Source organism: Pholcus phalangioides, unplaced genomic scaffold (genome assembly GCF_987345545.1).
Source record: "Pholcus phalangioides strain wild (caught in Gottingen) unplaced genomic scaffold, Ppha-v1.0 ptg000013l_1, whole genome shotgun sequence".
NCBI classification, from domain to species: Eukaryota; Metazoa; Arthropoda; class Arachnida; order Araneae; family Pholcidae; genus Pholcus; species Pholcus phalangioides.
In genome coordinates, this window is record NW_028301606.1 from 18,909,419 (window position 1) to 18,933,324 (window position 23,906).

Sequence of the window (23,906 nt, forward strand, 5' to 3'; positions counted from 1 at the left end):
TTAATTTACATGGAGAGTGATAAATGGTTCGTAAAGTCGGAAGTGTGACTTACCCCAAATCCGGTGAAGATCAACTTCACTCTTTCAATGGTGCCCATTTCACGCTTATCTTGTGGACTTCCACAACCTCTCTCTATCTCACTCACTCAGTCTCTCTCTATCTCTCCTTGAGTGTCTTCCTGTGTCCCTCAAACTTCATATATATATTTTTCTTTGGCTATCCGCCTACTCCTACCTATATTCCATAAACTTCATCTCATTCGCTAATTCCGATTTTCTTTCCTAAATTTTCTTTACCGAACTTCTCTTCACTTTACATTATTGGATAACATTTTCCTATGGACATGCGTTTCGTTGGCTACTGCTATCCCTTTGGTTCGGTTGACGTTCCTGTGGGAACTATTCCCGGAATCCGCAAAACTCCTTTCACCTAAAACCATCTGCTCTAACCCTGGACTTTCTCACGCTTTTACCTGTATACAAAATTCTGACCAGCTGCAAATATCATTGAAATATGAGCGCGGCCGCTGAATTTTATTACCATATTCTTCTTATACAACTTATACCGATTTCTTTCATAATGTCCTGCACCCTTTATACGATTCATTTCAGTCCCCATATTTATAGATCTGTTTATCGCTACTTTTTATACTACTTCTTCGATTCTGTATTCCTTACGTGCTACGCGCAAAATTTATAGGTTTCTTTCATGATCCATATTCTTTGGGACTCTAACTCCTAACACCTGGATAACACCTGGCTGGTATGGCTTTGAAATACATAATTTCAAAGTCCATCCTTTCATACCATTATTCCTCGAACGATACGATTATTTAACTTTGCTAATTTCTTTACAGTATAACATAAGGTAGGAATACATATTTCCCAAAATTTATACGTTTCCTTCCAGAAACTACGAACTTGTTATACTGATACCCAGGGCTGCAACTAGATGCTCGGTCAGGGGCAAGCGCGCATTTTGACGCCCCCTTTGAATGTTTGAAGTAAAAGTTTCAGAATGCAATTTGCACCCCCTCGGGTCCAGCTCCCGGGGCACGAGACCCGCCTCCCCCCCCCGCCCCAGTTGCGGCCCTGGTGATACCGACGGAGTGCATTCATCAAGATCCGTATAAACGCATTTTGAATTGAACAACGTGCAATGTTAAGCTCCTTCAAAAATATTACACCTTTCAATGGAAAAAAATTGATCCTGGCAAAAAAAACACATACCAAGATAGAGCATGTGTTTTTTTCGGTGTTTTTAATATGAATATTGACATAAAATACCTGCCTTATTTCGAGAATCTTTTTTTCAATTATATCAGTGCACAATCTCTCATTAACATATAAAGATCAATCATTTTTTATTGATCAGCCTGGAAGACACAATGGAGTAAAAGGGAATGCATATCTCGCAGTTACTTGAAAATATCAGAAAATTCGATCGTATCATCAGATACTATGATAAGTGTAATAAAGTTATTTGGATTACATTAAAGTGGTTATACTGTATATATGTATTAGCTATAATACCCGGCGCTGCTCGGATTTTCTTCAATGAGGCTTTTTGGATCACGTGATATCTTTCTTTGAGGAACTTACAAACCGTGTCTAAAGGCGACTTCCTGCGCGACTCATGAAATAAAAAAGTACAGATTTAAAGAAATGTAGAAATGAATATCTTTTTCCCTTTTTTAAGGGGCGCTAATTATTATTCGACCCCCCCCCCCCCGCCTGAACTGCAAATTATCCACATCTGCCTTTTTCAGCTTCCAAAAATTCTTAGTTAAAGAAGCTGTAGAATTGCTTCGATATACTTTACGGGCCCATAATTAATTTTAAAACATCCTAACCCACATGTGAATTTATGCAGTTGAATATCAAAAGACAATACAGAGACATTAATTTCATGCTTGAGAAGATATAAAAATAAAGTAGAAATCAATGTTATTGTATATGATTATCCAACTCAAAAGTAGGGGTCCGGCTAATTACTTCATATTTAATCTCTCGGGCTTCGTATCTCTAAGCGAACTCTATTTCAAAAATCAAGAATTCTATACAATTTTTAAAATTATTGATGTGGCAGAAAATACCATAAATTTCCGCATTTCTACAGTGAAATCGGCAATTTTGATACTGATTTCTATGAGGATCACCCTTTGCCTGACCCTCAAAGCGATGCTGATGATGATTATGATGTCTATTCATAAAGCCTCGTTACTAGGATTATTGAAAATGTGGCAAACCATTATAAAGGCAAAAACTACTATACATCAAAGCGGCTCGACATCTTTATACAGCTTTGCTATACATATACTGGCAGCATTAAAGTGACAAACCATTGTAAAGGCATTTACACGTCTGAAAGGGATTGCTAGGGAACCACGGTAATCAAAGCAAACTTTCGGAAAGTGATTGTTGAGGCCTAAAAACCATTGTTGCCCGACAGTTTTTTGCCAATTTGGGGCATTCCCCTGCTCTGACGAAATTTTAAAATAAACAGTCGTTCAAGACGGGTCCCATTCGTTATATATGCAAAATTTGGCGACGATCGATCTAAAATTTTAGATTTGTACAAAGAACATACACACACACACACAGACAATCAATTTTATATATATAGATATATATATAATTTATTAAAGGGGATTGCCATGATGAAAAAGGAGGGGGGGGGCACACGTAAGTTCTATCCATGTTTCTCTATTCTTATGAAATTGCTAACAACGAGGTAATGATACACGATGAAACCAGAAAAATAATAAATCACAATTTTCAACATAGAAAATTACTTTTAATTATATCCTGAACATCTGATTTCTAAGGTCTCCCACCAAATATTATTTACCGACATAAAAATAAGTTTTCACACACCGTAAATTGGAGGAGGAAATGTGGGGAAAAACAGCATTATATATATAAATGCGGAAAAAGTGTTTTGCCCGCATTTAACTCTGTTTGTTCCCAAATTTTCTCCGTTTTTCGTATTCGATCATCTAAATGAATATTGCACTTAGGAACATGGATTTTTTTTTTGGCATCAGGAGACGCAGGACACCAACTTTCTGATTGGGTTTTGTGGCTAACGGGAACTATATGTAACGTCATTTTTCTATTCTAATAACTATACGACCCCTTGAAACATGAATGGCATATCCGAGTTGCACTTATTCGTAAACCTTTTCCTAATTTGAAGTATACCTCTAGAATCAACGGTTCGTCAGTAAAATGCCTTAGCTCCTATTTGCTATGTACCTGTATATATAGGACTACACTTGGTCTTGATGATCAGAGTACCTTAAACATTTTCTGGAAGAATAATATTCAGTATGAAATAATTTAAAAACAGTTAAGTTCACTATATTTTCATTCAAGCTCACGGTCTCCCAAAACCCGTGCAAACCTAGCTAGGAACTTCTGCTATAGATGCATTACGTTCAAGATTTGAGTTTCTATAAATTTCTTAGGAAACTCCACATCATAAAATAACCTATTTCATGTGGACAGAGCTGTAAAGATTGAAAAAACCCCACAAAATTGCTGTATTATATACAGTGTGATTCAGAAAAGATGGGGAAAACTTTAAAAGGTGGTAGTGCACACAAATACAGACAATTGCCATCAAAAACTGCATGATCTAACATGAAACACCAGCGCACTAGCGTGTTTCGTAACGGCTGCTCCGCAAACGTTAAAACGGCATTCCTGTTGAAAATTAACGGGAGAAAAAAGAACACCATGCATGCAAGTGTAGCCTGGATAAGAAGAAGAAATCGTAAGCAAATCGGCGTCACAGTGAAAAAAAGAAGAGGACGCCAGCCTTGTGAACTTATTCCAGCGTGCAACCGTTCTCACAGTGTAACATACGGGATAATGGCGCACTTTAGTAATACTGAGTCCGTGTCTTTTATTAACTGTGACGCAGATTTGCATACGGGTTCTTTTTATTCCCCCAAGTTACATTTGCATGCATGGTGTTCTTTTTAGCCCGAAAAATTCAACAGGAACGTCGTTTTAACGTTTGCGGAGCGGCTGTCTTGAAACGTGCTACCACGTTTGAGTTTCATGTTAGACCAAATTGTTTGTACTGGTGTGTATCACCTCTTAAGGTTTTTCCATCTTTTCTGAATCACCCTGTATTTAAGCCAATTACGATTAACTTCATTGATTTGAACTTTATTGATTTGTGTCTTTCCAAAAGCAACATTTTCATGTTATTGAGATATCGCAATTTCAAACAGTTGTAGTCCCAAGATGGACTGTTGTAGATAAACAGCTGCATCAGGCAATTCTTTAGAGTGAAACTTATTTCAAGAATAAAAAACATTCCAAATATGTGTCCATAGTGAACGGATATTTCGTGATATATTCAGAGTGATAAGTAAAGGAAAATAATGGGTATTTCAAAAATCTTCAGGAAATCGACGTTCTTGTTGATACAGATACTTTGTGGACTTTCAACGGTTTTATCTCAACTGGAGGAAATCTTATTCCAGTACGAAATTACGGAACTACGCATATTTTTTGATGAGTACGAAGGACCCGCACCATTGAATACACCGGATAACATAAAAATAGGTTTCAACTATTTTGGACACAACGTTGAGGTATCGGCAAATAAACTTCCGAATTCGCTGATGAAGAGGACCACGGTTGAAATACACGGGAGTGGAACAAAGCTCGTCGGACCTTTCAAAGGTAGATTTTATGATCTTGAAAACGACGAATATTCTGTTTCGGGATACCTTACGGACAGTGGCAGTTTCGAGGGGATTATCGAAATGCAGAATGTTACATATAATTTGGTACAGGCTTCCACATATTTCACCGACATGCGGTCAAAGACGATTGTTTATAGAGATGTTGATATCAAACCTACGGGAGCTCCCAATAGTTCGAGTGACCGACATTTCATGAACAAAAGAAGAAACGTGTTCAATGATCATGAATTCAAACGTATTAACGTTTCTAACTCGAGCCTGTCAAACACTGTGGGCATCACTAGACTGTTTGAAGATTTAAGGATGACAAGAAAACAAGTCTCGGGTTCCAAAAACGTTCTGGAATGTAGAGTGGAGATGATCGGCGATGCAGGATTTTACGAACAGAAGAAGGAAAATGCTCTCCAATACATGTATCTGATGTTGCACGAAGTCGACAAGGCATTCCGCACTACAGATTTCGGAAATGACACCGTCCGAATATTACCTTGGAAACTTAAGATTTACGAGAGCAAAAACGAACCGGGTTATCCGTTTGACACTGATCTGAGTGATATGATCACATATTGGCACAACTTCAGAGTTATTTATGGTAATACCCATCATGCATATAACTCGTGTTTGACATTCATTCTCACTGGATACAGGTTATCAGGTGCTCAGGGAACAGCATATGAGGGAGGCATCTGCAAGACTAACGTTAAATTCGGTATCATAAAAACTAATCCCGATATAATTTTGAAGTACATTTTCATCCATGAATTCGGTCATTCCTTTGGAGCAGATCATGATACAGAAGAAAATGCTACGTGCAGGCCATATGGAATATATAGCTACGTAATGATACAAGGAGGCACACCTGGAGAAAATAAATATCGATTTTCACCGTGTAGTATCGATAACATGCGCCCTATGCTCAAAGAGGATTACGTAAGAGAATGCATGAAGCCCTTATCTCCAGAATGTGGAAATGGAATGAGAGAAGGTGACGAAGAATGTGACTGCGGCCCCGATGAACATGTATGCGAGGAATTAGACAGATGCTGTACGCCGAAAGGTGGCAACAAGGATGGAGATAAAGAATGCACCTACCGTCGTAGTAAAGGTTATACTTGCAGCGACAAGTCGGATCTGTGCTGCACGAATTGCACCGTATCAGCACAGGGGAAGAACTGCTCTAGAGAAAATTTTGGATGTATTGTAGGGAAATGCAGCGGTGTTTCGAAAGACTGCTGGAACATGACCCATGAGAAAGATGGAACAAATTGCTCAGATAGCGGCGGGGGAATCCATACCTGTTCTTCAGGTTCATGTAACAGCAGTTATTGCCGAGATCACGGACTCGATATATGTATGTGCAAAGTCGAATGGAGATGCAGAGTTTGTTGTTTGAAAGATGGGCAATGCATACCTAGTGGAACCCTAGGATTTGTTCCGCATGGAGTCACACCAAAATTATCTTATGGTACAATATGCGGTCATAAACTCCAGTGCAATGGTTATGGGTGGTGTACCTCACCCACAGGAGAAAACCCAAGTGGAGATACTGTAGTTTGGCCATACATTCTTGTTGTGCTGATACTGATAGCCATCACTGTATCTGGTGCATACTATTATTACATTATCAAAAAGAAAAAACGTTTGTCACAAATATGGTCCTGCTGCAAGCAGCAATCTTCACGTCAGACGTTGCACAGCACAGGAAGCCACCACGTAGATCATCCTCACCAGAAACATAATATTGGACCCCATCGCCAACGACACAAATGATATTATCGACAACGACACATAAATGATATTATTTTGATCAGAAACTGCGGAAAAAGCCTTCAAAAAGTTTTCAATTGAGGTGCTTCTTCAAATATGGCACATGATATCCTCAAAATCATGGGCTACCAAGAATTTTAACGCATTTTCTCTTGGTTATTCAATATGTAGTGAATGAATCGACAACATGTCCGACATGAGAACAATTGTCCATCATGGATGATGATATCTTCAAATCGAGAATAAATTTAGATTATCAAACAAAAAGATGGTGGTAGTTGATCGAGTAGTGAGGACGGGTGCATTACTTATCACCACAGTCGAAAACGTCACTATACAATATAAAGCCGCAGCAGGGAAATGTCCAACGAGGTGGTTGAAAAAAAGATGCCTATAGCACACACAAATATGGATGTCATATACATATTTCTAAAATACAGAAACCAAATTAACAACACAATTATAAAAACTGTTCCGGACTCTGCCATGCGTTCCCCTTCTAGAAACTTCAAACTTGTTCATTGTTGCCATTCCTCAAGATCCGTATAAACGCATTGTAAATTCAACAACGTACAACGTCAAGCTACTTCAAAAATATTATGCCCTTCAATGACAAAAAAAATATATCCTGGAAAATAAAAACCTTTATATACCAAGATAGAGCATCTGTTTTTTAGGTTTTTTTGAATATTTGTTTGCATAAAATACCTGGCTAATTTTAAGAATATTTTTTCAATTATATTAGTGCACAATCTCTCCTTAATATATAAAAATCAATCAATTTTTATTGATCAGACTGGAAAACACAAGAGAGTAAAATGGAAAGCATATCTTCTCGCAGTTAAAAGTTCGATCGTATCTTTAAAAACTACGATAATTGTACGTGTTTTCTCGCAATGCTTACGAATTAATATCCAATGTTCCTATGTTCCGTTTACACTTATCTGTTCACTGAAAATTGTACTATTTATTATAGATTATATGTGTATTATCTTCATTTTCTGTGCGCAATCAGATCAAAATAATGTCATTTGTGTTGCTGATGTGACCGGTGAATCCGTTTCGGGTGAGAATGATCCGTATGGTGTCTTCCTGTGGTATACAATGTCTCACGAGCAGGAGATTGTTGTATGATTGTGCAGGGCCACATTCGTGGCAAACGTTTTTTTCTTTTTGATAATGTAATAATAGTATGCACCAGATACAGTGATGGCCATCAGGATCAGCACAACCATAATGTACGGCCAAATCACAGATAGATAGATAGAACCGCTCACAACCCCGGACTGATGCAAAGCACCTTACTTCCGTTCCCTCAAAAGAGGCAGAGTTGTGTCGGAAAAGTAAGCAAAGATTTATAGTGGTGGCTTCCCTTGCCCCGTGCTCGCAAGTTTCGAATTACTCGCGTCGTTCTCCCCAGGAAGACAGCCATCAACCAATGCAACATACGAGCCATTTGACAAAAATGGGTGACTGAATCCAATGACTAGGGAGAAAAATTGCACGTGCGCCCAGTGGCACATAAGGGCCGGAGACCACAGCCTGGGATTCCGAAAGAAATGTGGAAAAGACTTGTGGGCTAGAAAGAAGAGGAAGAAGCTGGCAAGTTGAAGTGGGAGAGCTTTGAGAATGATCAAAATACACAATACACAATGTATACAAATTACATATATACCGCGCCTCGACTGTGACGGGAAACGAAGAAACAAAGCCTCCGTCCACAGTGCTGAGCAGTTTTGCCTGACCTATTGCAGAATATGCAATATACACACACACACACACACAGAATTCACACAGAGCCTGCACTGCAACGGGAATAATCAAACAGAGCCTCCGTTGACAGTGCTGGGCATTCACATTTGAATTACATGCATATATTATTTACTTTACAAAAATTTCCCTTTTTTATACCATTGGGAATGCACAAAAACATTACTGTATGAAGGTAGTATTGGGTACAAATATCACCATAAACTCATATAAATATATATTCAAAGTTACAAATTACTATCATACTAAAAAGTGCGGCGGAAACAATCAAATACAGCCCCTGTTCACAGTGCTGGGTGGCAGCGATCACATTTGAATTACCCACACATATTTACATAATATACGCTAATTACAAAATATAAATTCCCATTTTTATAATAATTGTTGATACACATAAACATTACTATGTACGTCACATATTCACAACAAATGCCATAATGAGCTCCTACTAATATACAAGGTTACTAAACCACCATCATACTATGAAATTGTATATACAAAAACATTCATAAATTATACAGGGTGTATTACTCAAATGTTATGGTTTAGGAGCCCAAGTGCGCCCCTCTATATGGAACCCGCATCCGTTTCAGATTCCACTTCCGAATCACTAGTGGATTGTTCACTACTTCCAGTTATTATCAAAATAGTTTCTTTATTATTCATCAAATAGCCCAAGACTTGTTGTAGTTTCCTCGTTGCAGATCTTTGTAAAATAATTTTCCGTTTCCACAAGATCTCTCGTCCGTTCGGTGGCGCCTGTAAATGGTATCCCTTTGTGTACTCACACTGTGTCACATAGTGTATCACGCTTCCCGGATGGCCGCATCTACACGTACTGGTCCGGCTGATTTTGAACCTTTGCATGTATTCACCGAATGGACCGTGTTCTGTGAGGAACATTACTATTTCTCTCGGCATGACTTCTTTCATTTTACCCACTTTTGGTATTACGTCGAAGACTTTTCTTCCAGTTGTGCATATTTGCCAATGGTGTTGCCATTTCTCTGACGCTTCTTGCAAGAGCAGATTTTTAATGTAGGATGCCGGTAATTTCATTAGATGGTTTTCATGTTGGTGTTTTGTAGCCTCTTTTGCGAATTTATCCGCCATTTCATTCCCCTCAATGCCAACATGAGCTTTCACCCATCGTATTGCAATCTTCCTGTGGTCCATCAGTGTTTTTCTAATGTCATGCACTAGGCTATAAGGGGATTCTACGTCTCGTATTGCCTGTATACATGACATGCTGTCTGTCTTTATAGTTGATTTTTCTGCACAATTTTTTGCATAACTGACCGCCATCCAGATTGCGTATAACTCTGCTTGAAATACAGTGTTGTTATTTAGCAATCGGCAGTTCCATTTGTCTGTTACTTCACCCATGTATATACTGATGTAGGCGGCCCCTACGCCATCCACAGTCTTTGAACCGTCTGTGAAAATAATTCGATTTGTTGATTCTTCTACATCTATGGTCAAGACCTGTGTTGGCAAAATATCTTTCACCGGGTGATACGTCCATGGTGGATGTTTATGCTCTACATCTGTAGGAAGATATGTTACATTGTTTATATTAATCTCGCGCTTTAGCCTTAAATTTGCTTTCTGTACTTCGTTTTCCAAAAGTATATGTAGAGGAGGATTGTTAGTTAATACTTGTAACGACTGTTTGGTGTTGTGGAATAGGCTCCAGTGATGAATAGCAGAAATTTTCTTTGAAGAGAGTCTACTTTTGTTCTTAGTTGTTGTTTGGGATCACCGAACCATGCGATAACACCATATGCTATAATGCGGATGGCGACCACTTTATAAAGCGTATTTCTAATTTTCGTATTAATGCCCCATGCAGGACCAGCCATTCTTTTAAAATTTTGTAAACATTTCTGTGTTTTCGTGATCAGATAATTCACATGTTTGAACCATGTCAGGTTTCTATCAAACATTATTCCTAAATATTTGATGTTCATATTGTGTCTTATTGGATTGTTTCGCAGTCTAATGGTTGGTCTTCCCTTTTTGTGAGAAATCCATAAGTAATTGGATTTGGAGAATTCGATCTCTAAATTATTTTTTGTGAGCCATGTATCCAATAATACCATTGCTGTTTTTGCGTGCTCGGTGACCTTGCGGATTGTTGAATCACCAATTACCATAGCAATATCATCCGCATACACTTGAATCTTTATATTTTCTGGCCAGTTTTTCGTAAGTAAATCATTTATGACAAGGTTCCACATCATAGGCCCACTACAGGAACCTTGAGGGCACCCTTTTGTTTGAATTATAGTGGCCTCACCTTCATCCGTAAGAAGGGATATCTGTCTTTCTCTGATTGCATCAATCATTGTTCTTCTCACATTGTCCGGCATTGAGATGTTGAGAAGTTGCTTTACTATTGTTTTATGTGAAATGTTATTGAAAGCTCCCTTAATATCTATTGATATTAGGGCAACATCTTGTTTTTGGCTCTTAAATGTTTGTATGCTGTCATGTATCTTTGATAGTGCTGTCTCCGTCGAGAACCCTTTTCTGAATCCATGTTGTTTATCGCTGATCCACTTCGTTTTCTCGATGTAGTAGTTGATTCTTTGTGTCAGCAATTTTTCGAGAATTTTGCCGATTGTGTTTAGAAGAATTATTGGACGGTATGAATTGATATTGTTCGGATCTTTTCCTGGTTTTAGAAAAAGTATCAGTTGCCCTTTCTTGAATGCTGTAGGGAAAATATTGAAGCTGAGGCATTTATTGAAGAGAGTCAGGAAAAAGAACTTGTGGAAAGCATGTATACTTTTAATCAATGCGTTTGTTATTCCATCAGGACCGGGAGCTTTTTTCACATTTAGTTTATCAATTATTCTATTAATTTCTTGAATTGAGAAAGGTGGATCGTTTCTGGTATCAGTATTCTGCTTATTTCTTGACTGCATTACAGTATTTTCATTTTCCCCATTATTTTTGGGGAAAATTTCTTCTAAAATGTTTTTGGCAGCTTGCAAAGATGTTGTTGGATGATCAGGATTTACGAGGAATGTTTGGGGAAGAAATGAGCTTGTATTTGTGACGGTCTTGTATGCTTTCCCAAAAGGCTCCGTCGCTTTTTCACAAAATCTCATCCAGCCTTCTTTTTTTGCCCTGTTGATTTTCTTTTTGTATAATGCAATTTCTTTTCGATATAATTGCTTTAACCTTATTTGAGTGTCTGTGTCATTTTCTCTTTCACACCTCCTCTTTAGTGCTCGCAGACGTTTCCTTTCTAACGTTAGTTCATCATTCCACCATGCGAGGTTTTGAATTGGTGAAGGTTCCACTTTTGGAAATGTCTGCTCACACATGTTAGTAATATAGGTCATTAGTTCCTGGCATATTTGTTGGAGGGTTTTGTTGTCTTGACATTTCCTCAAATTGTATTGTATTGTTTCAATTACGCTTTTTGTTTTCAAGATGAAAACCTTTAGCTTCCTCGCTGTTATTTTATATCGTCTCTGTGGCTTTTGGAAAATAGTCACATTCGTTTGTATATAAATGTATTTATGTCCGCTGAGAGTCACTTTCTCGTCCACTTTCCAAGATGTATTCAGTAGTGTTGCATGCGAGTTCGTAATAGTCACATCCGGCCATCCTTTCCCATAATCCGTCTCGAAGGTGGGAGGAGAATTACTATGGTTGAGAAAATATAAATTGTTCCTATTAGAATAATCAATGAGCTTATTTCCTCTAGTATCTGTTCTATGGTCTCCCCAGAGCGGGTGATGACTATTGAGGTCGCCGCACAACAATAAGTTCGCTTGTGTGGACAGTTTCAATAGTTGGTCCATTTCTTTAAGAACATTCTCAACACAATCTTTTGGTGAAGAGTACGCACTAGCTAATATTAGATCATGTTGAGGCTGTGAGATTCTAATCGATGTGATGTTGTTGCTCGTATGATATGTCATAGGGTTAATGTCTGGATTGAGCACCAGGATTGCCGCTTTCCCATTTCTGGACATCCATCTTTTCCATCTTTTCGGAAATCCGCGCAGTGGCTTCCCTGATATTCCTGGCTCCTGCAAGGCAATTATGTCAATCTTATCCTTGATTGCTGTATCTACAAGCAAGTTTATTGCCGCTCTAGTTCGATCTACATTTATTTGTAGTATTTTGAGATTGCCCATTGGAGATGGTGTCATTGAAGAGCATTGAATTTGCTCTTGTCGACATAATCTTGGGTGTTTTTCTCGTCTGCTATTTTGACCTGTTATCCGGGAGTTGGCTATTGCGTCCTTGATGTTATCTTGAGGCATTGTATATCAAATGTAATATTAAAATAGTTATATATATAATAAGCTACCTGACTTATATGTGTAGGAAAACGATGTGTTATCTTGTTATCAATTTTTCAAGTGTAACTTCAACTTGAAATTGTTCGCGACTGCCGAACTTATCACCTTTGCAGCCGACGAGTCTGTACATATCAAAGTGATTTGACCTCTATGTTCATCTATTCTAGCACTAGCAATGAGCTCCTGTAGATTGCTGTATTTTAACTGTTCTTCTAAGTCATTCATAACTTGCTTGATGTCCTTTTGGTCAATAGCGTTTAATGTCAGTTTAGATTCATTGATATCGGCATACTTATGCACGGTATTACAAGCTCTTGAGGTTAGATTTCTCTGGTTAGCACAAGAGATTCCTGCATATGTAGTACGACTGCTTCGAATTTCACTATGATTCTTAAGATGACAACGATTGTAGAAAACCAAGCCGGATCCAAATCTGAATGCCGAAGAGGCCTCTCTCTTATAATTCTGTTCCTTGGACTCATAGACAATATCACCCAAGAGGTTTGGATTTTTCTGATACATTGCTGTTGTTTTATTATTGAAAGTACGTCCAAAGTTCTTGTTATTTGAAGTTTTAACCCCTGCATATGTTTGCGGTTGAGGTCGGTGCTGTTTAAAACCATCGGTCCCTGGGCACACAACATATATGTACTGCCGGAGGCTTCGATTGTTGAGTATAAATCTTTGGATGTTTTTACAGTCTTCTTTAGTGTAACAATCAACTGCCGTACCATTTCTAATATGTCTGATGTTGTGAATTTTTTTCTCAAATTTTTTGATAATAATTTGGTTGTTACTGTTACTTTGATGTGGTTGAGCCAATCTGTTCTTGTATAACAGCACTGAATAGATCTGCCGATTCTTGTTTTTCCTCTGCTTCTTCCTGTAGCTGACTTCTTGGTAAGGATTTTCCGTATTGGAAGAGATCTCGTCAAGTATGACATATGAAGATGAACTGTCATTCAATTCATCTACGTGATTTGATATTACAGAGTCCTTTTGTTGAGGAGGGGAAGGTATGGGAATTGATATCTGTGTGATTTTTTCAGAATTAGCCACAATGGGCAAATTCTTCTCTGCCGATTTTCTCGCAGTTCCATGTTGTTTTTCAAGGCATTGCCCTTGTGGTGATGGGGAGTCTGTTTGTGTCAAACCACTGAGTTCTTGTTTTATAGTCTCCTCAATCCATTCCACAATAGAATCTATCATAGAGTTGGTTTTTTCCAGTGACGCTGCAGGGAGGTTGTAATTATTGCTTAACCACTGTTCAAGTCTTGCCCGAGTTCCAACTCCAGAGATGTAGGTGTTGGCAGCTTTAATACTAGTTGCAGTGTTAATTGATGTGGTTGCAGATGGAGATAATGTAACTTTCTCTGATTGTGGCAGATCATGCGATACTTCTGGAATGTTGGTGTTGACTCCAGCCTCTCTGTGAGTTTCTTTGGCGACATCTCTTTGTGGTTTTGGAGGTTGTTGTGGTGCTCTGTTGCGCATCTCACCCATATTGCTAATCTGCTGTTGGAGAAGTTTCTCGATCTGTGGTTGAGCTGAGAGACGGTCTTGGTGAGACTGAGTAAAAAAATGTGGTGTAGTCGAAGTGAGCGTTTGTTCCTGAGGAGAAGATATTTCTGTTTGGCAGAAGTTGTCCCTAGTAGATTTGAGGATGTTGTCTGCCCAGATATTGATTGCATCAATTATTTTATTGCTTCTTTTGCGTTGTTTAGCGGGAATGCAGAACCCTACATTTCCTCTGGCTTTATCACTTGTATAGGAGTTCAAAATTCCCCGAAGCTCCTCCAGGAGTACGTGTACATTTGGTTGGAGTGTCTTATGTGCTGAAAAATCACTTGAGATTGAAGTAGTGACACCCATCGTTTTTTGTGCATATACTTGTTGACCGTTGAGTTTGGATATGACTTCAGATGATGCTTGTTGAGAAGGTAAGGTTACAGAATTATTTTTACTCAAATTATCACTGGATTGCATTTCTGTTATCAAAATGTGCTTGAGGAGATCCTCAGAACCTCCTTGACCCCTAGATATGGCAAGGTTCTTGTCTTTTTCCTTAAGTCTTGATGAACTTCGTCTGACAGGTTTTTCAGCGGAGTTGGGTGTTTCTAACCGACGAGAAGTTTTTTTGGTATTCTTGATCTGAGAGCAAAGTTTGTCTTCATATTGAGTTTGTTTTTTCACCCTTATCTCAAGGTTCTCTTTTTTTCCCTTGGAGGTTTTTAAACTTTCTGTTTCTTGGGAAATGTTCATATTGGCAGCATTGTTCTCCTCACTCCTTTTCTTAACTTGAGACTTGACGTTTTGTTTACCAGAACTTTTCTTTTTTTTTCCACTCTTACAACTTTTGGAATTTTTATGTGAAGTGAGGTTCTGTATTTCTGCTGACTTCTCTTGTAAGAGAAAGTGGCTTTTATCAAGTTTCTCTTTCTTGAAGTCTAAAAAGTCAAGCATTGTCTGAAGTTCCTTGTCGTTCCCGGTGTAATCAATTCCCTCTGGTAGAGAATCCATATAACTGCCTTCATCCCATGATTCAACTGATGAGTCCATTATTTTCGAAGGAAAGTGATTGAGTTGTTGGACCGTCGATGTATTTAGTGAGAGAGAAGTTCCTTTCGAGTGAGATTCAGGGTCACAAGATATGTCAGTATTTAGTTTACCAAGCTGTTTGCGCCGACAAGAAGGTGGTGTGTTTGAAACACCCAACTGACTTTGCGAATCATTGTAATTGAGATCATCAGTAGAGAGGAGTGTCTTTGATTCACTGCCCTGTTCCTGTTCCCCGGAATTACTCGCCATTTCTTCTACAGAGGAAGTCTGTAGATCATGTAGAGTGTTATTATTCAATACCATTGAGGGTTCAGTTTTCGTTTCCGTTGTTTCAAGATCTATGTTTTGTGTCTTTTCTGTCAATGGGATTTTCACTGCTACTTGACTTGTAAATGTAATCGGTTCATTAGAGGCATCAGTTGCTCGAAAGACTCTCCTCTGACATTCTGAATCTTCTATGCTGAACTTGAGCGAGTCTTGCTTTTCTAGTTGTTCATTATGCGCAAATGAAGATGTTTTCTGTATGTTGAAAATACCCATTTTATGTTTCCGTTTTATCAGCTCTGCTTTATTCGAAATTGATGTTTGTGGGTAGCAGGAATTCAGTTTGTAGACCACGTCTGACGTTGACGACGAAGATGAGTGGGAGCCAATCGATGAGTTTGACGACGAGATTGAGACATCTGAGTTTTCCGATGTTACTAAACGGGAGCTAATATTGAAGGTTTCATTGAAAGACCTGGCCAAATTTTTAAAGACTTGGTGAATTTTGGAGGCTTTCTTGTTGATTGGATGATCTCTCTGGTCTTTTTTCTTTTTATCCCGTTCATTGTGCTCGCTTCTCTCAAGATCTAGTATTGGATTTGACGTGTTCATGTCCTTATGGAATGGGTGATCTGTACCGTCTGGTTGATTTGAAGTTCCCACAAGGGTATCTTTTTTGTCCATGTTTGAATCAAAAGCTGGGATCCCTACAGGTGTCTTATTTGACTTATCAGTCAGTACAAAACTATTAACGGCACTACCAATTATGAAGAATATTAGCACATGAGAAACGTATGCGTGACCTGACTGAATGGTCACCAAATCAAATCCATTCACAAAAATTAAAGTAATATGTTCAAAAATGAAAATTCAGTACAAAACTATTAACACCATGAGAAACATATAAATATAATAAACATAATAATAAACTTATAATACCAATTATAAAGAATATTAACACATGAGACACGTATGCGTGACCTGACTGAATGGTCACAAAATCAATCCGTTCACAAAAATTATAGTAAAATGTTCAAAAATGAAAGTTCAGTCCAAAACTATTAACACCATTACCAATTATAACGAATAACCACACATGAGAAACATGTATGCGACTCGACTGAATGGTCGCCAAATGAAAATCGTTCACAAAAAATTATAGTAAAATGTTCAGAAATGAAAATTCAGCACAAAACTATTAACACCACTACGAATTATGAACACCAATGCATGAGAAACATGTGTGACCCGGTTGAATGGTCACCAAATGAAATTCGTTCACAAAATATTAATAGTATAATGTTCGTCAAAAAACTTTTACCATGGCAAAAGAAAATCAGTTAAAGAAACAATTCCGGACGTCAAACACCAAACATGACAAAATGCAGTGGAAAGTCCAAAAACCATTTACATGTATAATAAAACTTGTCACCTGGTTCGAAAATGGCGAGTCATACACACAACATTGGATTCTTTTTACAAAATCATATCTCCCCAATTATAAGAGTTATGGCAACGATTAACAGGTACAATTATAGCAAATGTTCTGGTTAATGATCTCTGCTATCAAGTTTCGAAAATAACTCACCCCTATCATGTCCAAACTGTCCTCAAATGTAGTTCACCTTCACCGCTTGAAAACCATTGAAGTTTATATCCGGAGTTTGTAATCATACCATCCACTTCGAACTACTTGGAATGTTTGAATGATCTTCATACCGTTTTGAAGCTGACATTCCCGCCGACAAATCAAATGAAAAATTTACACCGATTGTCACTGAAAATTTCCAGTCATTGATAGCGGAAGATGGTAACCGTCGCCCGTTGATCGCGACTGCACCGATATAGCACGTGTGGCATTAACAATATCCAAATTTTTTCCTACATCACACCACCACACAACTCCACATATGTGAACCCCCACTCCTACACTTAATAGACAATAATTACGCATTTACGGCCTGCCATAACCTAATATTCACGTTTTAAAACAAAATTTTTAACGGAGCACGAAAATAAACAAACTGCCTCCATTGTGACTTGACTGGACTCCCCCCGGCCAAATCACAGCTTCACTTGGATATTCACCTGTTGGTGAAGTACAAAACCCAGCTCCATTGCACTGGAGTTTAGGTCCACATATTGTACCATAATATAACGTTGGTCGAACACCACTTGGAGTGAATCCCAATATCTCACTCGATATACATTTTCCATCTTTCAAACAACAAACTCTGCATCGCCATTCGTATTTACATATGCATGTATCGAGTCCGTGATCTCGACAATAACTGCTGTTACATGAACCTGAAGAACAAGTATGGATTCCCCCGCCGCTGTCTGAGCAATTTGTTCCATCTTTCTCATGGGTCTTGTTCCAGCAGTCTTTCGAAACACCGTCGCATTTCCCTACAATACATCCAAAATTTTCTCTAGAGCAATTCTTCCTCTGTGCTGATACAGTACAATAGATGCTTGGTCAACCGGGCCAAGCGCGCATTTTGACGTCCGCCTTGTTATGTTGAAAGAGAGGTTTCAGAATGAAATTTGCGTTCTCTCCGGTCTTGCGCCCAAGACACGAAGTCCACCTACTCCCCCCTACTTGCGGCCCTGCTGATACCAACGAAATGCATTCATTAAGATCCGTATAAACGCATTTTGAATTGGACAACGTACAACGTTAAGCTACTTCAAAAATATTACGCGTTTCAATGAAAAAAAAAAATAGATCCTTGCAAAAAAAGCATATATAACAAGATAGAACATCTGTTTTTAGTTTCTTTTTTTTAAATTTATGTTCGCATAAAATACGTTGCTTATTTCCAGAATCTTTTTTTAAATTATATTATTGCACAATATCTCATTAATAAATAAAGATCAATCATATTTTATTGATCAGCCGGGAAGACACAATAGAGTAAAAGGAAACGTGTATCTCGCAGTTACTTGAAAATATCAGAAAATTCAATCGTTTGTTCAAATACTATGATAAGTGTAATAAAGATATTTGGATTAGATTAAAGCGGTTATACATGTATATTCTTTGTGCATATAATGATTAATTTCGTCATTTACGTTAAGGGGGTTGCCATGATGAAAAAAGAAGGGGGGGGGGCACACGAAAGTTCTATCCATGTTTCTCTGTTCTTATAGAATTACAAAAAACAAAGACGCAATGAAACCACATAAATAATAAATCAATTTTTAACATAGAAAATTACTTTTAATTATATCCTGAACATCTGATTTCTATGATCTCCCACGAAATATTATACTGACATAAAAATAAGTTTTCTCACATCGGAGGAATGCGAAATTCAAATTAGCTACTCGCTCCACAGGACAATAACGAGATGATAGAAAATAGAAGACACGGTGAGAGCAGACGCCGCCGAGTACGTGGGGATGAAAACGCCATCAGGCTGTTGACGCGGGTCACCATGATGACCTGAGTGGTCTGAAGGAGGCATTCCCGAATTACAGCCGTTTGTTTATGAGTCTTATCCTTTTTCACTGAATATGTATAGAGCCCATCGAGTCCACTAGAGTTGAAAGTCTCTTTTGAATTTTAGGTCGGAGCCCCTACGCGGTCCTCGACCGTCTATACCTCCCGTTCTCGTAACTCACTTTCTCAATAATATAAAGATAACGGAATTATAAAAAAGTAAATAAAAATTTAAGGCTGCTATTAGCCGACTCATATAAAAGGGGGAGCTATTATTTAGTGCGACTACATTTTACTAAAATAAACTTAAACCAAACTTCACTTAAACCAAAAATACTAGAAAGCGGGACAAAGAAGGACGCTCAAAAAGTTTGGGAAATTAATGGAAAAAGAGAGAGTTCGTGCTGATTTGTTAAAATAGATGTACATGTACTGTATAGAAAAGTACAAAACTGCTTACGTGGCAAGGTCAAGCATGAGTCATTTAAGGCCCGTTTACACGAGACAAGCGCTTTAGTGGGCAACTTAATTTTAACTTACCGATTCTTCTTGAAAGTGTCCACACGTATAAGTGGCAAGTAGATGCTCATTGGATAATTTTTACGGAGGCGAGCGCAGTTAGCGCATGCGCGCTTCAGTCTACTCAAATCCACGGAGAGAGACAGACGCACAACGCGCGGGAGTATAATAGTAATATTTTTTTATTTATCTGGCATTTAGAGTGGTGCTTTTTTTAAAGCTCATAGCTTTCGTAACGATGGATGAAGATGATCAGGTAGAACTTACGAATACTGTGATCAGAGCCACATTATATGATATTTTTTTTTAAAGAATATAAATTTATTCAATAAAAAAGGGGAAACTTTTTTCTCACTTGCACGAGAGCAACACACTGAGCAAGAAGTAGGTCACGCAAGGGAAACATTTCGCTTGTCCCCTTTTTTCGCCTCTGCACCCACGTAAGGGGGGGGGGGGCGAGAGATGACGCCACAGGGGAAAAAAGAATACACAACATATTATAAACTTATGTAAGTCATCGAGAAGAAATATAAGATTTCTCTATTTCTCGTCCAAGTTGTAAATATCGATTATATGATATTTTAATCGAAGTTGAAGAGGAGATAAATTATGAAAGCCGAAAATACTGGAGAAGATTCTTGGCATTCGTAGGAAATTCTAAGGGTTAAAAATTAAATAATAAAAATTCATTAAACAAAAATTATTTCCAAATTTTCGAAATCATTATTGTTTTTTAATTTAATCTATAGAGATGACATCTTTATGTTAAATATTTGATCATGTATTTTTACAACAGATGGCAGCAAATTCGTTCTGGACGAGAGAAATATTCGAAACCCCCCTCCAGTTTTTAATATATAAATTCTTCCCATCCCGATATATATTTTTGAATCTTCAATTTTTTTTCACTCCTGACATCACGTCGACAGAATATTCTATAGCTTTTTCCAACATCGAATAATTTTTAATAATCGATGTTGATTATCCAACATCGAATAATTTCACCTTATTTGTTAAGGTAATTTTCATTTCTATAGTTCAACAAACATTCATGGCGAAGATATTTTTCAACAAACTTGAAGGTTGTGTCCTCTGGCCACCTCACCATCAAATATTTCCACGGAATTCTAGCGAAAATTCAGGAGACGACGGAGTATGAACAGGTTCACGCTTGAGATCAAAATAAACCCCTCCGTGAGAGAGCAAAATGACCCCTCCAGCGCGGCAGGTCACGCCCACTGGAGCATGCGCATAGGTCTACTTAACCGGAAAAAATAGAACCGTTCTTATCTGACTTACCAACTAAATCACTTCTGCACTTGCGCACTTGTCAACTAAAGCCGTGTAAACGGCCCTTATCGTCTGCATACATTGTATCGTACTTGGCAACTAAAAATTAAGTTACCAACTAAAGCGCTTGCGTCGTGTAAACGGGCCTTTATGCGAAGGAGGAAAGGAGGGAGAGAGAGATAGAGTAAAACATGAACACTCAAAGATGACGTGTATGATTATACATGCAAGAAACAGTATTTGAAAATTACAGAAAGTTCTGTTAATATCATGCTAGGACGAAATGCTGTATAGTAATTAATATATGTCAGCATATGTCGTAATGAAGAAAATTAAAAGGGGGAAAGGGAAAAACATCATGGACTTTTACATGTGGGCCAGGTAGAGAAACCCAAGCAAAAATCTCGACTTTACACACTAGAATACCACACGCCTAATACTAAAATTATATTTTTCAATGTCCCGTTACATCTATTTTTTCTCTGAAACTTGTAGTCTTCATTATAAATTATATACGTGTCATCTTCACACTTTCTGTATGCTATCTAAACAAAATAATGTCACTTGTGTTGATGATGTGACCGGCGATTCCGTTTCACGTGAGAATGATCAGCGTGGTGTCTTCCTGTGGTATACAATGTCTCACGAGCAGAACATTTTTGTATGATTGTGCAGGGCCACATTCGGGGGAAACGTTTTTTCTTTTTGATAATGTAATAATAGTATGCACCAGATACACTGATGACCATCAATATCAGCAACACCAGAATGTACGGCCAGACTACAGCTTCACTTGGATATTCACCTGTTGGTGAAGTACAAAACCCAGCTCCATTGCACTGGAGTTTAGGTCCACATATTGTACCATAATATAACGTTGGTCGAACACCACTTGGAGTGAATCCCAATATCTCACTCGATATGCATTTTCCATCTTTCAAACAACAAACTCTGCATCGCCATTCGACTTTGCACATACATATATCGAGTCCGTGATCTCGACAATAACTGCTGTTACATGAACCTGAAGAACAGGTATGGATTCCCCCGCCGCTATCTGAGCAATTTGTTCCATCTTTCTCATGGGTCTTGTTCCAGCAGTTTTTCGAAACACCGTCGCATTTCCCTACAACACATCCAAAATTTTCTCTAGAGCAATTCTTCCCCTGAGCTGATGCGGTGCAATTCGTGCAGCACAGATCGGACTTGTCGCTGCATTCGTAACCTTTACTGCGGCGATAGGTACATTCTTTATCTCCATCCTTGTTGCCGCCTTTCGGCGCACAGCATCTGTCTAATTCCTCACATACATGCTCATTGGGACCACAGTCGCATTCCTCGTCGCCTTCTCTCATTCCATTTCCACATTCTGGGGGCAAAGGCTTCATGCATTCTCTTACGTAATCCTCTTTGAGCATTGGACGCATGTTATCGATACTGCACGGCGAGAAGCGATATTTATTTTCTCCAGGTGTGCCTCCTTGTATCATTACGTAGTCATTCCGATATGGCCTGCAAGTTGCATTCTCCTCTGGGTCATGAGGTGCTCCAAAGGAATGACCAAATTCATGGATGAAAATGTACTTCAAAATTACGTCGGGATTAGTTCTCACGATACCGAAGTTATACTTATTAGAGCAGATGCCTTCTTCATATGCTGTTCCCTGAGCACCTGATAACTGATACCCAGTCAATGCAAATGTCAAACAAGTGTTGTATGCATGATGAGTATTGCCATAATTGACTCTGAAGTTATATAAATATGTACCTAATTCACTGAGATGTGTACTAAACGGATAGCCCGGTTCGTTCTTGCTCTCGTAAATCTTGAGTTTCCAAGGTAATATTCGGACGACGTCATTTCCAAAATCTGTTGTGCGGAATGCCTTGTCGACTTCGTGCAACATCAGATACATGTACTGGAGAGCATTTTCCCTCTTTTGTTCGTAAAATCCTGCATCGCCGATCATCTCCACTCTACATTCCAGAACGTTTTTGGAACCCGAGACTTGTTTTCTTGTCATCCTTAAATCTTCAAACAGTCTAGTGATGCCCACAGTGTTTGACAGGCTCGAGTTAGAAACGTTAATACGTTTGAATTCATGATCATTGAACACGTTTCTTCTTTTGTTCATGAAATGTCGGTCACTCGAACTATTGGGAGCTCCCGTAGGTTTGATATCAACATCTCTATAAACAATTGTCTTTGACCGCATATCACTGAAATACGTCGAAGCCTGTATCAAATTGTACGTGACATTTTGCATTTCGACAATTCCCTCGAAACTGCCGCTGTCCGTTAGGTATCCCGAAACGGAATATTTGTCGTTTTCAAGTCCATACATTTTTCTTCTGAATGGTCCGACGAGCTTTGTTCCATTCCCGTGTATTTCAACAGTGGTCTTCTTCATCAGCGAATCTGGATATTTATTGGCCGATACTTCAACTTTGTGTCCGAAATAGTCAAAACCTATTCGTATGTTGTCTGGCGCATCCATTATTGCTGGTCCTTCATTTTCATCAAAACTTAAGCGTAATTCCGTAATTTGGTACTGGGATAAAAATTCCTCCAGTTGAGATGAAACCGTTGAGAATCCACAAAGCATCAACACGAACGTCGATTTCCTGAAGATTTTTGAAATCTCCATTTATTTTCTTCGTCAATTACTTAATGTTACGAAATATCAGTTCAGTATGACCATATTGTAGATATTTTTTCATTCTTCACTTTAAAGAATGAATTGCGCAGCTGTTATCGATGACAAATCATCGTGAGATCACTATTGTTTGAAATTGCCGAATTTCAAAGGTATCTTTATTTAGCTGAAACTTCATGTTCTGTTCTTATTTTAGTTCCTGGAATTAATATAATTGCATGGTACTTTTGTGCGCTTTTTTAGTGTCAACGGCCGTGTCAGTTTGGAATAGGTTACTTTAAAAATCGGAATTTTAAAAGAAATTTCCCGAATTTCATTAGTTGAAATCTTGACTGTGTATATACAGAGTAGAGACTTTCAAACAGTAGTCCGCAGATTTTGGGGATGCATGAGCTAGGATGGGAAAAAAATAACTTAGACATTAAATAATGTTTCATTTTATTTCATACTGGTTATTATTCTGTGAGGGGCTTTGTGGCTTTCATACCATCGAAAAAGAGTCTGTGGAGTCACAAAATGTTAAGAACCCTTCATGTAGAACAAGTCCTATATAAGAAGGATATGTATATACAGTGTGTATAGGGGT

General features: G+C 38.3%; 2 protein-coding genes across 2 annotated transcripts; one reads left to right on the forward strand and one right to left on the reverse strand.

Annotated features, from left to right (window-relative positions):
* Positions 1-4,397: 4,397 nt before the first annotated feature.
* Positions 4,398-6,494, forward strand: LOC149078727 (disintegrin and metalloproteinase domain-containing protein 10 homolog). Its single transcript, XM_089240452.1, has one exon. It carries the CDS (start codon positions 4,398-4,400, stop codon positions 6,492-6,494), a length of 2,097 nt encoding a protein of 698 aa, XP_089096578.1.
* Positions 6,495-21,223: 14,729 nt separating this feature from the next.
* Positions 21,224-23,161, reverse strand: LOC149078728 (disintegrin and metalloproteinase domain-containing protein 10 homolog). Its single transcript, XM_089240453.1, has one exon. The coding sequence runs from the start codon at positions 23,159-23,161 to the stop codon at positions 21,224-21,226; it is 1,938 nt and encodes a 645-aa protein (XP_089096579.1).
* Positions 23,162-23,906: the final 745 nt, after the last annotated feature.

What these genes read in the sequence shown, in the direction of transcription:
- LOC149078727 (XM_089240452.1), top strand. Translation starts at nt 4,398, where the DNA reads ATGGGTATTTCAAAAATCTTCAGGAAATCGACGTTCTTGTTGATACAG.
- LOC149078728 (XM_089240453.1), bottom strand. Translation starts at nt 23,161, where the DNA reads ATGGATGCGCCAGACAACATACGAATAGGTTTTGACTATTTCGGACAC.